The following is a 16,010-nucleotide window of genomic DNA, read 5'->3' as shown; positions in this document are numbered from 1 at the left end:
TCAACATAAATTAAGAATAAATATGAATTGTTTGAATATGTACCAACAAAATATTTCTTTTAAGAATACAGCAATTACTAACTACATTATTAGTTATTATAAATAACAGGACTTACATCGTTTTTAGATAAAATTTACAACTTGGATATAAATAAAAAACATTTTATTACAAAGATTATTTTATTACAGTTATATTAAATCATGTCTTTGTACAATACCATACATAACTAAATTACTATATATCTCTTAAAATATGTTAAAATCTTGGAATTTGCACTTAAATATAAAAAAAGGAAATCAGAAGATAATCATAATTTCTAATACATTTATTATTAATTATATGTAAAATGCAAGAGAAAAAAATATTTTCACACTTAGTCAATAAATGACGAGTAAGATAAAAAATTAATTCAAAAAATTGTTCGACCAATCAGAAAAAAATATTCAGTACAACTTTTAATATATACAACATTTCTATATATAGAGCAATATCTTTGAAGATGGAATTTCTTAATTAATTTTTAATTAACTTCCTGATGAGTAACTTGAAATGACTTGAAAAATAGAATATAGAAATGAAAAGAATGAGCTATTAATGAAAAGAAAAAAAGATGCATCTAATCATTTTAAAAATGTGGTATATAAAAAATTTTGTGTAGTTATTATTAATCATATCACTTAAACAAAACTTAATTTGGAATGCAAGGCAGTGGATAGGTGATTGTTAACAATTTTTCTGACTAAGTGTAAAACATTCCACAATGCTTGATTCAACCTTGCATAATAAGATGCACAAAGTTCTCGTAGTTGATGTTCCCCTGGGAGTCTTCTTGTCCTTGCAGGAGTTGCTCCACCTACATGATATGCTTATGTTAGTCACTGAAGTATCAATTTAATTACTTTAATTCCAATAAAAAATATATTCCAATATAAAAATATGTTGTTATATACATGTATATTTATATTCTCAAAAGAAAATATTTACCTCCTCATCACTCAACTTCTCTCCAAGAGTGGATAAAAGATGACGCAGCTCGGCAGATGAAATGAAACCGTTACCATCCTTATCAAAATGACGCAGACCCTCAATAAAGTCATTTGCAGTGTCACCACTCCTAGCCTTGGAAATAGCCTGCAAAAAAGGACAGCTGATAAATTATATATTTGCTAATTTAATTTGTCAAATGTATTACGATTTATTTTTATTAATAAATAAAGTTGAATAAAGACAACTATTATTCACTTAGAATTTCGCGTTGTGTAGTAATGACATGATTTACGTAAGAATTGCTCAATTGCTGCAAGCTGAAGTCACTATTGATTTGAAAGATACCAGTTTGATCCTTGATCCTTAACCTAAATTAATTTACACAGCTTTTATTGGAAGGAAAACAAGAATATTAATAATTCCTTGAAAGTCCATAGATAATATTACTTTGATGTTCTTCAAGGGCTTCGAGGGTAAAAAGATAGTCTGGGAAGTTTGATTTTCGAAACCACAAATATTAAGCTTGACCTAAACATCATGTCAAAGCTCAAGTGTATTTTCTTTGTATGCAATACATACAATTCTTCGACAAATTCTACTGGGAATAGTCATTGTCTATCATGCGTCTTGTCTAAGTATGGTGGGTATGTAATTTCCAGTTAGAATGTTGAGTAAGCCAGTATCACACCAGGCATAAAGTATCCCAACATCATTTTTATGGAATTGTTTTTATATTTTACTATGTCAATATATTGTCTGAGATCATTATACTATACGATATATATATCATATACTATTCGAACATATTTATGACTTTTCTATTACTAATTCAACATTACAAACTCTGTACATATCTGAAATAATTGTATTGCAATTCTATTTCAGTTTCAAAAATTGTATAAACAGGTTTCAATGAATTATTAATTAACCATAAAACATTAAGGCCAACCAGTCTTATCAATTATAATGGTATGACAAACATTTTTGATTCATTAGCACTTTACCATTAATTTAGAACAAATTTAGGTCATTAAATAATCAATTAAGAATACTTAACTAAGTTACAATAATAATAAATGGTTTTTAATAGTTTTACACAACCTATTCTATAGAAAATATTACAATTTTATATGATACTAATGAAATATTATAACAATATTTTACTATCTTACAAAAAAAATGTTATTATTTTAAAAATGATTTTAATTTTGTATTTAATATGAAAAATCTAGTGCATTCATTACTTATTTGATTATTATTATTTTGACAATGAATAAAACGTAACAGAAATTGAATATGATATAATTTAAGTAAAAACACATACTTGGTAAATGGGCAGAAAGACTTCAAAAGATATTCTCTCATCAGGTTTCAGATGCAAGGTGCACTTCTTGACATCAGACTCAGTTGGGTTTTGCCCCAGGGCACGAAGTGCATCTCCTATTTGAGCCACATGGATTTTGCCATCCCCACGGGAGTCAAACAGTTGGAATGCCTCCTGAAACTCTAAAACATAATGGTATCTATTAATATAAAGAAATTGAATTTACAATAAGATTATACACTTTGCATACCTTCTACTGAAGTAAGATTAAGCTTTGTAGGAGGCTCGTACATGAACATGTTGCACGGGGAGAGTAAGTAAGCAAACTGTGTAAAACGCACCGAATAGCCTCGGTCGAACAGAAATGTTTTAAAATACACGCCATATAAGGAAACTAGGGCGCTTGCAAAAGCCGACGCTTTTAGTGAGAACGTTGATTGACGTGAGTCATACGACACTCTTTGACGCTGGTCTTTTGGAGATAAAGCTTTTCTTAACCGTTAAAATGTATAAAATTTAAGTTATAGTACTATTTGAAACACAAAAGTTTAGGATTGTTTGCATGACTCACCTGCTAGTTGATCTTCAGAATATCCAGCCTGTAAGCAAATAAAAAAAAGATTAGTAATTTAATTATTATTTTTAACAAATAATAACGAATGAATTCTATATTTTACCATTTTTTGGTAAAAAAATGTAATTTAATTGAATTAATATGTAAAAGTGGTTTAATTCCGCCTAGGTCAACTGTCATACAGATACGTAAACACATAAAATCGAAATGACGTAAGTATTATGTTTGAAAACTTCAAAAATTTCTAATGCATATTGCGATTAAAATTACATTAGTACTTTTTTTCATAAAACGATCAATTTTAGCATTTATTACCATTCTTTTAAAGGCTCAAAGTTCTAAATGGTATAAATGATTTCTTAATTTAATGAAGATGTTTATTATTTGAATGTAGCAAATGTTGCCAGTCATTTGGTAAAAATTAAAAACATTTATAATTAGCCATTAATAAAAGTTTAAAGACCAGCTGCTATTTTTTTTTAATATATATTTTCTATCTGATAATGAAGAATATTATATAATCATATATATTATACAACATAATAAACAATTCTTTTATTTATTATTTTAAAGCATGTTTATCTTTTCTCATATATCTTAAATTATTTTGAAACTATAAAATACGTCCAATAAAACCAGTATGATACGTTACATTTTTATTTGTAATTTAAATAATACGTATCTTATTAATTGTTATTATCATTTTTAAAAGTATCTTATATTTCCGAACGCTAGTAGCCATTGATCTTTTCATTCGAAAAAAAGCCGATTGAGCTCGTACGAAACGATGGCGCGGTCGGGTTGGTTGGCGATTGGTGAACGAATTGTAGAGGGAAGGAAAAAGAAAAATGGCAAAATGGTGTAGAAGTCGTTGAAAAGGTTAGTTACTTAATATTTCTTTTCAAATTGTTTAAGAAATTCAGTACGTAGTTTTCATTATCTTTAATAAATATATATTTTTATTTTTCTACGGTGTAAGCGATTACCGTTATCGGGCGAGGTAGTCGACGGGGCGACGGCTGTGTTCGGCATAGGCTTTGTTCGCTAAACTCCACGTGCCTTCCGCCATTTAGAATAATTTTGGGGATTAAATACGATTACAATCTACTACATTTAATTATTATACGACGTGAACATCACGCCTTAAACAATTCTACATACTTGTTCCGATTTTCGTCACTCGTTAGACAAAATTGAATAGACATCGGCGAAGGACAGCGTGGTCGTGCCGAATGGCTTTTGGTGCGTCACCGCCGTGTTGGATGTCTCGTGTTGCTGATAGTGCGTGATGTTACAGGCTCAGCGGAGCCATGGCTGCCGGCGGTGAATTCGTTGAGGGTTGGCTGGTCGCGCAAGTTCTCGGCGAGGGTGCATATGGAGAGTAAGTTACTTTATTATTAAGTTTCTCCGCAACTCATTTATTTATTTAAACTCAAAAATACCAATCAGTTTAACCGCAAAATTACGGCTAACCTTTGTGTAGAGTATAAAACTATTAATTGGAAAAGCTTCTCAATAAATTTATGAAACTTAAAGAAAATATTCTGATGGTTTTTAAATGCAATACATAATATTTAAATTCACTTTAAAATTAACTGTTGTAATCTAAATAGGTGCGTATTCTTTAAGTAATACATATCAAATAAACTTATTTATCACTGAGTTTATTTACCTAACAGAATTAAAATTGATTTAAAAACAAATTAATTTTATATAATAATACATTTAATAATAAATAAAATATTTTTAGATATTTTATTAATAAATTAATTAAGAAACAATTGTTCGATTTCAATTATAAAAAAATATATATATATAAAATACAACACCAAACTAATCCTATGAAGTTGGTCTCTGAAATAAAATGATATATAATATATTTCCAACTTTAATTTCCATATACTTTAGAATACAATAATAATGTGGATAATTAACTGATGGTAAATAAGTACTTTATATTGTAGTTTATAAAAAACAAATATACCTTGAATGTCATCCTGAAAAATGTAAAATCCCGGCTCTTCAAAGTTAATTTGAAATCTATCAAATCATTTTAATTATGATCAGTATGTTAAATATGTGTAACATGATCATTTTCATTATGCAAATGAAATTTTAATATAAACTTCCTTTAAAAATTAATGAACTAATTAATCTTTTTTTTTTGCACTACAACGCTGTTCAAAACTTTCAAAATTAGCAATGATGGGGCTTAGATATGGTTTTTTTAAAAAAAACATGTTTTATAATATAAATTCAAAATAATTGATATCATTACATAACATTATTTTTTATATGATAACTGATTCAAAAGTAAAACTAAACATTGGAGTGATAATTTAGATATTTGTCGTAAATTTTAAGTTAAATCTGAGCCCAGTATGTAATTAATGGTTTCAAACGGTATTGAAAGCGTGAGGTGGTCGCCGGTGGCAGTCGATTGCTTTGGTCTAAGGCGGAACTAGATTGAGAGTGCAATTCGGATGAAAAAAGCGATTGTATTAGCGGCGGCGAGCGCGGCGCATCCTTGAAAGTTTATCCACCCCGCGCGGTCAGTGCCGCCGCCGTCGCCGCCACCTTGTTTTTCTACTACATCTCTGTATTTTCGGCTTATATCTTTGCATAATAGCGCATTATAATAACATCAAACCTTTAAGACGTGACAGCCTCTTATAGGACATAAGGTTTATATAATTATTTGACTACTCAAATATTACTACTTTTAAAAATTATATTTGCATAGACGTCTTTAATTAGAAAGAAATATTTCTTTGGTATAAGTTTATAAATAGCTGTGTGCCCCATACACTTACGAAATGTATAATTAACTTAAAAAATATTGTTTTTGTTTAAAACAAAAACAAATCTGAGAGTCACTAAACTTTTTTTTATTTGTCACTTCCTTCTATATTAATATCTATGATCTAAATAAATGATGATAGACTAGACTCAAAGAACTTAATGATATAATAAATCTTATTGCCTTTCAAGTTTAAAGGCTTTTAGATTACTACTTTAAATTGTCTTATTTACTGCTGCATGAACTAGTTTAGGTTGTTAAGAGTATTGCTATCATAAAAATAAAACATTTCATTACATTGTAAGGATTCCAATCAAATTAATTTTTATCCTTATATTGTATGCCTTATTTCATCATATAAACTATTTTATACATTTTGATTTCTTACATAATGTATAAAATAGTATAAATGATTACTAATTAAAGAAAAGTTCTTTTAAGAACAATAAACAATAATTGGAAATATAAAAGTATTTTTTTGAATTTGGTGCAAAGAGATAGAGACAGATAGATGGATCTTTTTTATTATTATAATTTTAATAAATATAGTTTTCAATACTGTTTGGTTTGATAGATATTACTTTAAAATAATAATTTCTAATTTTTACTTGCTCAAATTAAAGTTTTTGTTAATAATAAAAAAATAGTGTTCGATAAGCATGTTTATCGTTAAGGGTTCGGCTGCTGGTGCATTCGCGTTCGGGCGCATGCGTCGCACTGAAGGCTGTGCGCGCCGGAGAAGGAGGCGCGCGCGAGGCGGCGCTGCACCGCGCGCTGCGTCACCCGCACGTGTTGCGCTGTCTGGGCGAGCGCCGCCATGACCATCTGCACTATTTGTTTCTGGAGTACGCGCAGGGCGGCGAATTGTTCGATCGCATCGAGCCCGACGCAGGCATGCCGCCTCAAGACGCGCGACGGTACTGGCGCCAGCTGGCCGCGGGCCTGCATTATCTGCACTCGCGAGGCGTAGCACATCGCGACATCAAGCCTGAGAATCTCCTGCTCGATAACGACGACAACCTAAAAATATCCGATTTTGGAATGGCGACTCTCTTCAGGTGAGGTACGTTATAGTCGTAGAAAGTGCTAATATGTTAAGCTAGTCTACCGGTAAAACACCAATGCTTAAATTGCTGTGTTCTCGTTTCGAATGGTAAGTTCGTCATGTATTTCTAGACAACGAACAAAAGCATATCTTCCGTTGCGTGGTGGGCGACGCATTGACTATGTATTGCCATTAAGTGGCCCATTAGCTCGACCGCCTTATACGATATGTGAGGATAAAAATACGAAAATATTTCATGATCAATTTATACCTATTTTTTTTGCAGCCGTCAATATGAAAAAACTTTAGAATTATTTCGTAACATTGATACACTATGACATAAAATATTTATTTATAAAAATGAGTGTCTCGGCAGGCACGGGTCTCGCGAGCGACTGCTAGCGCGCGTGTGTGGGACGGTGCCGTACGCCGCGCCCGAGGTGCTGCGCGCCGAGACGCGGCCCTACCGCGCGCCGCCCGCCGACCTGTGGGCCGCGGCGCTCGTGCTGCTCGCCATGCTCGCCGGTGGTCAGTGCTTCGTGTGCTCTAAAACTCAGCTGCACGTGCTCGTGTACAGCACCGCTGTATTGTCATTGCATGCCTTCATGACTAGGGCTTCTGACTTTCAAAAATGGTAAAGACGAACTTTATTATTAACATTACTAAAGAAACTGAAAATTTAGCTTTGAAAGTGACATATGAGGTATTTTAAAAAGTTCCGAATGCGCTTCTAAATGCAAAAACCATGTTTTCAGCACCATTAAAAACTATATTTGTGCCAGGTTAAGATTGGAAGATTAGTAGCCCTACACATAACTAATAACTATACTTTCGATAAGAATAATTTCCTTTTTTTTTTCTTGTGTACTAATTAAATGCCCTTATTATAGTGGTATTGTTTGCCTGCTATTTGTGATTGTTTTTCTGCGACTGTGAAATATTTGCTATTAAAATTTTATTATGAGTCAATTTTTAGCCGGTTTTGATAAAGAAAGCTATTGTATTGGGCATATTTTCTTTATGACTCTTTTATAGTAATAGTTCGCAGTCTCTTCGTGTTTATTTCACAGCATGTGACCAGATAGAACACTAACACGCACGTCGCGTTGTCGCCGGCGCGGCTCGTCTCTTTGGTATCCTAGCTGTAGGAGTTTCGTCGTACCCTAAAGTTATGGTACCGAAGTTACGAGTCGCGCCACCAGCTACGAGATGTCGGACGCCAGCGCGCGCTCCGACTTCAAACAGCGTACGAACCACACACGATAAGCTCGACCGTCGGTGACCCTCAAGCTTTCATTCAAGAAGAGGATGCATACGACGCTTCTCCGTTTTCAAAATCATCTCACCCTCTTCGTTCTGTTACAGAGTTGCCATGGGAGCGAGCTAGCTTGGAAGACCCACGTTACGCGTTGTGGAGTACATGGGCGGAGGCGGAGCGAGCAGATGCGGCAGTGCCCGGCGGAGTGTGGCGTAAACTGAGCGCCGGCGCTCTGGCGCTCCTGCGACGTGCGCTGCGACCTGACGCCGCACGTCGTCCCGCACTCGAGTCGCTACTCGAGCACCGCTGGCTCACGCAGAGTGACATCGACCTCGCTCAGCCTCGCGGTAAGACACCTTTCTAGTGCAATTGCTCGTGATCGTCGGACAGGAGGAACCTTTACCAGAAGAGAGAAAACTGTCCGCGCGGTCGTGTCAGGTACTAGGTGACTCTGAGTGGAGTGGGTCTCAGAGACGCCTCGTGCCTCAACACGGGCGCGCGGCGCGACGACTTTCGCTCAGACGCCCTTTGCGGTTCTTTGGCGATTTAGCTCAATGACGTGTCTGTGAGCTCATAAAGCTAGATTACCAAAGCACTGCGTCGAGGCAAATATCGACGGAAGAATGTTTCCACACAACAACACATTTTTTTTAAAGTATATTTTTGTTGTATGTTCATGTTTATATTTCTGTAGAACAAAATTAGCCTGTGTAATGTTTGTGTTCACAAAATAAACCACTTTATAATTCATAATTGTATGTACCATAAAGGAGTGGTTTCTTAGGAATATAATTAAAAAATGATCAAAACTTTATTTAGCATAGCTTTTATTGTGTTCAAACAATCTAGCAGTGTGGCGTAAAAAGCTCCAAACCTCTTAACAGGATGGAAGGCCCTATACCCAGGAGTGAGACTATTACCAGCAGTTGCTCTATAGGTATTTGTAGTCGCACAGTTATCACCTGCAAATTAATTGAATCATACCAAACTGCTTTTTTGAAACATTAATGTCTGTAGAGTCTAAAATCACATTGAACGTTGTTTTAAATAGCTTATATAACCTGGTCGAAAGGTAAGTACAACTGAGAATGTGGTTAGATTTTAGATGTCAGATAAATTACTCCTATAATGCTTTTAACTAGTTTAGTCCTGTGCTTATATCGATCTTTTTGTAAATTGAATTTGATTATAATTACTATTTAATAAATATCAATCTTTCGTACAAAATCTTGAAATCATAATAATAAATGTTGAACGCAGAAGGAACCAAGCGAGTATGGAGCTCGCAGCCGCTAATGGCTGCCGAGGCGGGTACGGGGGACCAAGACGCGCTCGTGCTGAGCGCCGCGGACATGGACGCACTGCTGAGCTACTCGCAGCCCGCACACACCGACGACTTGCTGCTGTCCACCCCGCCAGACGCCACGCAGGGCACGCAGCCCGGCTTGCTGCAACGCCTGGTGCGACGCATGACGCGCGTTTGGATGCGCTGTGACGACACGGCCGCGCTGAAAGCGCTCACCGACCTACTCGATGAGAAGCGCTACGTTTGGCGCCGTGTACATCCACGCATCGTGAGTAGCCGTACTAGAGTTGTCCTTCATGTTTGTTAGTAAAAAAGCTCTCTAAATCCATGTCACTTGTGTTGTTTCCAGTTGGCTATTGACTGCGGGGACGAGGTACGTATGCGCGCGTGGGCTTTGCGCGTTTGCCAAGAGGATAGCGAAGCACATTCGGTGTTGGAGTTTCGTCGATCTCGCGGATGCGGACTGGCGTTCAAGCGGCGCTATTTGGAGCTACGACGATCGTTGCAGCCGCTGTCCACGCCACCGCCCCCGCGGGCCGACATGCTCTCTGCGCCGCTGTACGCGCTGGAGCCTATGGACACCGCCATGGACCTCTCGTGACGTCTGGATGGATTTGTTCCTATTCTCTCTGCTGAGTGAATCCATTCGATACGCAAGTTGGGAGAAATATCGAGTCCTCCGCCTTAAATGTGATATTGATATTGAAAGTGTTATTTGTTAAATATTAGCTTTAAATTATTACTTTTGAGTGTCATTAGAATAATATGCTGTTATTTGTATTTTCTATAATAGTTGTAAGAGAAGAACGTAAATAATTTTCATGTATACTTTATAATATAAAATCTTTTTTCTATAATACTGTTCTTATTTTCCTTCATCCAGTGCAGTTAAATTTTGATTTATTAGAATACTTTTATGTCGTGCCTAATTTAGTACGAGTTATCCCGACCTCGGATGGGCACAAAGCTATTAAAATAATAAATTTAATATAAAAAAAAACCTAATTGCTAGCCATACTATTTTGTATTTTTATATATCTAAAAATACAACCAACTAGTATGTATGTAGAAAATGAAAATTGCTAGGTACTTATTTTCTACAAGTGCCACAACAGTAAACAGCATAAAAAAATAATTCTAATTGCCAGATCAGCTTTTAAATATTGCCAGAGCTTCTAAGCGCAATGCATTGTATAAGTAAAAAAAAAAAAAAAGCGTCATGTTGGATATTCATTTATTTCTAATAAAAATTAATGTTCAAGTACTAAAATATATGTGTAACAATTGCAAAAAAAAAGAGCTCATACGATACTTATAAACGTCCGCTCGTGTTGACGTAAGAATAACTGGCAATTTTAATAATTTTTTTTGTTTTAAATATAGGTACCAAATATTTAAAAAAAGGTATGAAATACTCGTACTAAATAGGTCCTAAATGCAGGCAGGATTTTAGACCTGATCTGTCACTTTGTACAGTCATTCTGATACACGCCTAAAATTTTTTATAGATAACAGGATAGTATGGATTAGTGAATAAAATAAGTTTGGTAATGGTAAGTAGTAACATTTAAGTGCAGATAAGTAATTGAGTGGAATTCTGTAGTACATAAATAAAGATTTTAATGTATTTTTAGCAGAACTATTAGCAAATATCATGTAATATGTAAATATAAGAAACGTTAACTTTGCTTGTCTTATAATTAGTCTCGAATGTGTTCACGATTAGTGGCATATTTGAAATCGGTCACTAGAAACATTCCTACAGTAGTTACACTGGCTCACTCACCTTTTAAAACGGAACACAACGATACTAAGTATTACTGTTTTACGGTAGAATATATGATGAATGGGTGGTACCTAGCTAGACAGACTAGCACAAAGCTCTAACACCATGTAAAGTGTACTGATTATTTTGCTTAAATAAATAAAGACCTTAAAGATCTTAGATATATTTTTGAAGGATTTAACGCCCATGTCACTTTCTATACATACACATATCTAATAGCGAAATGGAAAAGATGCCAAAAATGTGCCCATAACTCTTAAATTTTCTAAAAATAATTTATTAAGACCTAGAATTTATTTATCTCGAAGACCTGGTTTCAATGCCCCCCGGTATTATATAATTTGTTTCCTTTTTAGTACGAGGACACTCAAAAAGGCTGAACATGGATGACATTTATTACAATCACGCAAATTCCATGCCAATTTTATTTGTATTTTTTGTGTGATTTTCCAAACAACCTAACCTAACATTTAATACCTCCTCCTACCTATAGGTATTATTTGCAGTCTTGATTTATTATTATAAAATATGCATGCATAAGTTTTGTGTTTACCTGGTTTTCAAATAATACGAATTCATTATCGTGTTATCTGAGGTATAGGCAGACGGAGTTTTGCAATTAGGTAAACAGTCGGAACTCTGTATAAGACATATATTGAAATTAGAGAAATGAATTAATAGTGCTGTAACAGCTCAAAATCCTGTTGTCGATATTAAAAATAATTCATTTTCATTATTGGCTATGAAATTGATACACTAAAATGTTTTGTCATGTCTAATTAAAATGGCACAATTATGGGCATTTAGAACATTCCTGCACCACATAACATTAATGTTTGGGCTTCGAGGCTTTCTTGTATTTAATTAAGTAATATTGGATGAAATAGGTGACCATGCCGACTGCTACTCTTGTCGAAAAAATTCGCAGTTTTGATGTGAATATAATATATTCAATAAATAACATACATACATCGCATCGCTTACATCTGAATAGTTAGAATCTAGACACGCGGTAGCGTGTCAGCCAAGTTCTAGTAACAGAACTGGCTAGTAGCACCGTGTGTAATATTACACGAACCATTTGGAGCCACTTTTGACCTCCTCATAACTCAAAAACTATTTGACATAGATGTGTCAAATTTGGCTCATATATTGAAACTCGCGAGATACACATGTGTTCCAAATTTCATAAACGCATCTCAAATGGTTATTTAGATATTAACGTCTAAAAATCGTCATTTTTATCACTGACTGACCTATAGATCAAAACTATATCCTACTTCCAGGTGACCTAGAAAGTTCAAATTTGGCATGCAGGTAGATAATTAAGCCAATATAAAGGAAAAAATCTGAAACTGGTAATTTTTTATCATTTTATTATAATTTTTCATTTTATTGGGTCTATTAGGAACACTTATTATATAGTTAGATGCTTAGTTCCTGTAATAACTGTACTAAAAAAATGATGTAAGAACCAGCAATCAAAACTTATGACAGCCGGTCTTCATGTGGATTTTAAGGTCTTCACGTGAATATATAACAAATTGAATACCACCCTTAAGTTTTTTAAATCCAAATATTTCCGTTTTAGTACTTATGAGTATAGCCGACTTTCGTATTTATTACGTTATTAACTAGCATTTAGCGCACATCAATGGTGCCAAATAATTATACTTAAAAAAATAATAATAATAGGCATTTCGGTACAAGGCGCGCGACGCGACGCCGGAGCAGCGCGTTGCGATTAAACCTTAACGCGGACGTGTCTGAGCGAGTGGCAACCGCGCTCATAAGAATTATTTCAATACCTTCCGATGGAAACTGCCTAGTCTATTCGACTGCATATTTTTTGTTTGAGTATACTAGTATACAACAATAAAATAGGTTTCGTGAGATTGTAGTAGAGTATGTATATCGTAACTGGAATGATTTAAGTTTGTACTCTAGCGCTACAAACGGGGATCCTTATTGCTTGGAAGAACAGTATCGAGCAAGCATGCTGATGTCAGCAAAGGACTGATGAATGGGTCCAATGGAAAAATAGAGAAGGTACATTGGGGACATCGATAACAGCAATAGCGCACGTAAAATAACAATTCAATTTAAACATAATTTAATTTGCGAACTAGAAGTCAAAACCAAGTTACAGATATTAAGTAATGTACATATATGTTCAAAGGAAATAATTCTCTATTTGCTTAGCATATTCTACTGTTATACACAAATTACAAAGCCTTCGCCTTGACGGTGCTCTTTTCGACATAGGCTCCTCTATATTAAGTAAAGAGCAGGCTTACGTTGGCCTCTCTAGAGTTACAACCTTAGATGGAGTACATCTTACCAATTTAGGTTCAATTCAAATCAAGACACAAGAGAGCTCTATTGTAGAGTACAACCGTCTGCGCACGTTATACCACCCCTACTTGGCCAAATTAAGTATTAACAGAAAACGCGTAAAAATAAATCCGGACACTGAATGGGCAATTCACTCGAACATTTCAGAGGTACCTACAAGAAAAATAAGAATGTATCAAAAAAAAGACAATTATGCCCCGTAAACGTAGGAAAATAGAATAGCTTAACAAAAACCATTTGGTATTGATTTTGTTATTAATAAGTACCTATTAATAATTTATATACAAAAAGTAGTGATATCCCATCAAAAACATAAATGTAAAAATGAGAGCCAAGTTAAATATTATGATATATACCTTGGTTGTTGACTTCAACGACAAAAGAAGTGAGATCTAAATTTGTGCCAAGTTAAATAGCCCTTCTGAAATTTATTTATAACTACATAAAATAGCATTTCTTCTTATAACTTGGGACAATATATTGTTGCCTAAGGTCTGACTTGGCTAGTTCTTATATGTTTATAAACACAACTTGTAGTTTGTGTTTAGAATAACAAATTATAACTCAGAACATCTAAGAAGAAGGGAGGACAGCTCAGTATTGCTTAGTTAGTATATACGTACATTAAGAGCTGCGATGGTCCAGTCACTAGAAAACATGAATCTTAACCAGATATTGCGAGTTCATATCTAGACAAGTACCATTGAATATTTGCGTGCTTAATTTGTGTTTATAATTCATTTGTAAAGGCTTAGAACTTACGAAGGCTATAATATAATTCGTATATAAGAACTAGCCAAGTCACACCTTAGGCAACAATATATTGTCCCAAGTTATAAGAAGAAATGCTATTTTATGTAGTTATAAATAAATTTCAGAAGGGCTATTTAACTTGGCACAAATTTAGATCTCACTTCTTTTGTCGTTGAAGTCAACAACCAAGGTATATATCATAATATTTAACTTGGCTCTCATTTTTACATTTATGTTTTTGATGGGATAGGTACTTCAATTATGCATCATTTTATGTACGACTAAAGTAACCGGTCGTAAATATCCCACCGCTGCACAAATACAATTTCTCTTAAGTCGCTGACAATAGCAAGTTGGGTCTCTAAAGTTTAAAACAATTAATGATTTTTATCGTATTTCAAAATAGTACTTACCTAATGTCTTCGAATACTTATTTAAAAAAAAACTCAAGAAGGCTTAAAGTTATTCCACGATGCTGTTTCAGCAAATGTTGGTGAATATGTCACCGTATAATTTGTAAATACCTTTAGATTATAATCTGAAAAGATTAAAATGGATTGTAAAGTGTAACATACTCCTTACAGTTTATTGCATTGTTTTACAGTCGATTATATTCTATCAAAGTGAATTTCAGTTTGATTTTATACATCTAACCTAACCCGATTGAAAGACATAAACTGTCGAAATGCGTATTAATACGTTTTATAGTTAATTATCTTTAACAATCTTTCGACAGTGTACAATTTTGCTAGACAATTTATAATATAACGTTATTTAAAAACTATCGGTTTTTCGGCAGAATAATAAAATCAAAATATTCTTTATTCCAGTAAGCACATAATAGCGCTTTTTAACTACAGAGTATATGTATAAAGTACAATTAACTTTTTATATATCCTGCCTATAAATCGACTCTTTTTTTTCTTTAATTTAATCTTGTATTAAGTATTATTCCTTATTAATGAAGGGTTTTTTAACATGATCTTGTAAGTTTTTAATAGGCCTGTGAAATCTTATAGAAACGAATACCGCGCCCCATGAAGGATGTTTTAACTTTGCGAAGACGAAAACTAAGTGTTATTAGTTTACCTTTTCTTCTCGTGCCTATACAATGAATGTTATCGTTTTTTTTTTTCAAAAAGAACTATATTATTGTGAATTTACATAACATTGTTGTAAACATATTTTTAAGCAACTGTAAGTTTACTCAGTTTATTAAAAACAGCTCGAAGAGAGTCTTGAGCAACAAGATTATAAATAGACCGGAGAGACAGTTTTTGTTGTATGAAAATATTTTCAATTTCTGTAGCGTAGCGTGAGACATAATACTACGAGAGCAACTAAAGTATCGAGAGGTATCACCAGTTGTCTAACTTTTCTAACCGCGTGTGTTGCGGAGCTGTCTCTGTCAGGGACGACGACGCGAGGAATGTCGAATTACATTCGACTCGTAAAAACGCGACGTTTTCCTTTATCGCTGAGCATAATAAGCACATGAAAACTTAATGGAGCGTGCCCGGTTTGAACTAGCGATCTTAGATTAGAAGAAAGTGTTCAGTCCAGAAAGGTATTATATTGGTAAAGACTGGCAAATAACCCACTTGATGCTAAGTAATCAACATCCAGCCCATAGATATTGGACCTGTAAGGAATATAAACCTTCCCTTACATCCCCATTGCACCACCAACCTTAGTGCAGAAGTCCCTTGTGTCTGTAGTTACACTGGCCCACTCACCCTTCAAATTGGAACAAACGATTAAATAGGCTGGTGACATCTCAGACGGGCTTGCACAACCCCCTTAAATACAGCATTTACGTTA

At 34.3% G+C, this 16,010-nt stretch overlaps 2 protein-coding genes across 4 annotated transcripts; one reads left to right on the top strand and one right to left on the bottom strand.

The window, feature by feature from the left end:
• Positions 1 to 273: 273 nt before the first annotated feature.
• Positions 274 to 3,220, bottom strand: LOC125066219 (myosin-2 essential light chain). Of its 3 annotated transcripts, none has more exons than XM_047674210.1 (5): positions 3,202 to 3,220; positions 2,884 to 2,911; positions 2,313 to 2,494; positions 986 to 1,132; positions 277 to 854 (listed from the first exon to the last, which is right to left on the bottom strand). In XM_047674210.1, exons 1-5 carry the CDS (start codon positions 3,202 to 3,204, stop codon positions 771 to 773), a joined length of 444 nt encoding a protein of 147 aa, XP_047530166.1. In that variant the 5' UTR covers positions 3,205 to 3,220; the 3' UTR covers positions 277 to 770. The 3 variants fall into 3 exon arrangements, with proteins under 3 accessions (XP_047530163.1, XP_047530166.1, XP_047530164.1); XM_047674208.1 differs by lacking the exon at positions 3,202 to 3,220 and adding an exon at positions 2,990 to 3,119 and having other exon boundaries at positions 280 to 854; XM_047674207.1 differs by lacking the exons at positions 2,884 to 2,911; positions 3,202 to 3,220 and adding an exon at positions 2,563 to 2,773 and having other exon boundaries at positions 274 to 854.
• Positions 3,221 to 3,662: 442 nt separating this feature from the next.
• LOC125066476 (serine/threonine-protein kinase grp) lies at positions 3,663 to 10,152 on the top strand. Its single transcript, XM_047674553.1, has 7 exons — positions 3,663 to 3,765; positions 4,184 to 4,267; positions 6,361 to 6,744; positions 7,108 to 7,259; positions 8,097 to 8,336; positions 9,250 to 9,563; positions 9,645 to 10,152. Exons 2-7 carry the CDS (start codon positions 4,197 to 4,199, stop codon positions 9,894 to 9,896), a joined length of 1,413 nt encoding a protein of 470 aa, XP_047530509.1. The 5' UTR covers positions 3,663 to 3,765; positions 4,184 to 4,196; the 3' UTR covers positions 9,897 to 10,152.
• Positions 10,153 to 16,010: the final 5,858 nt, after the last annotated feature.

The sequence above is a fragment of the Vanessa atalanta genome, chromosome 9 (assembly GCF_905147765.1).
Source record: "Vanessa atalanta chromosome 9, ilVanAtal1.2, whole genome shotgun sequence".
Taxonomy (NCBI): Eukaryota; Metazoa; Arthropoda; class Insecta; order Lepidoptera; family Nymphalidae; genus Vanessa; species Vanessa atalanta.
This window is presented reverse-complemented; position numbering and strand designations above follow the sequence as displayed.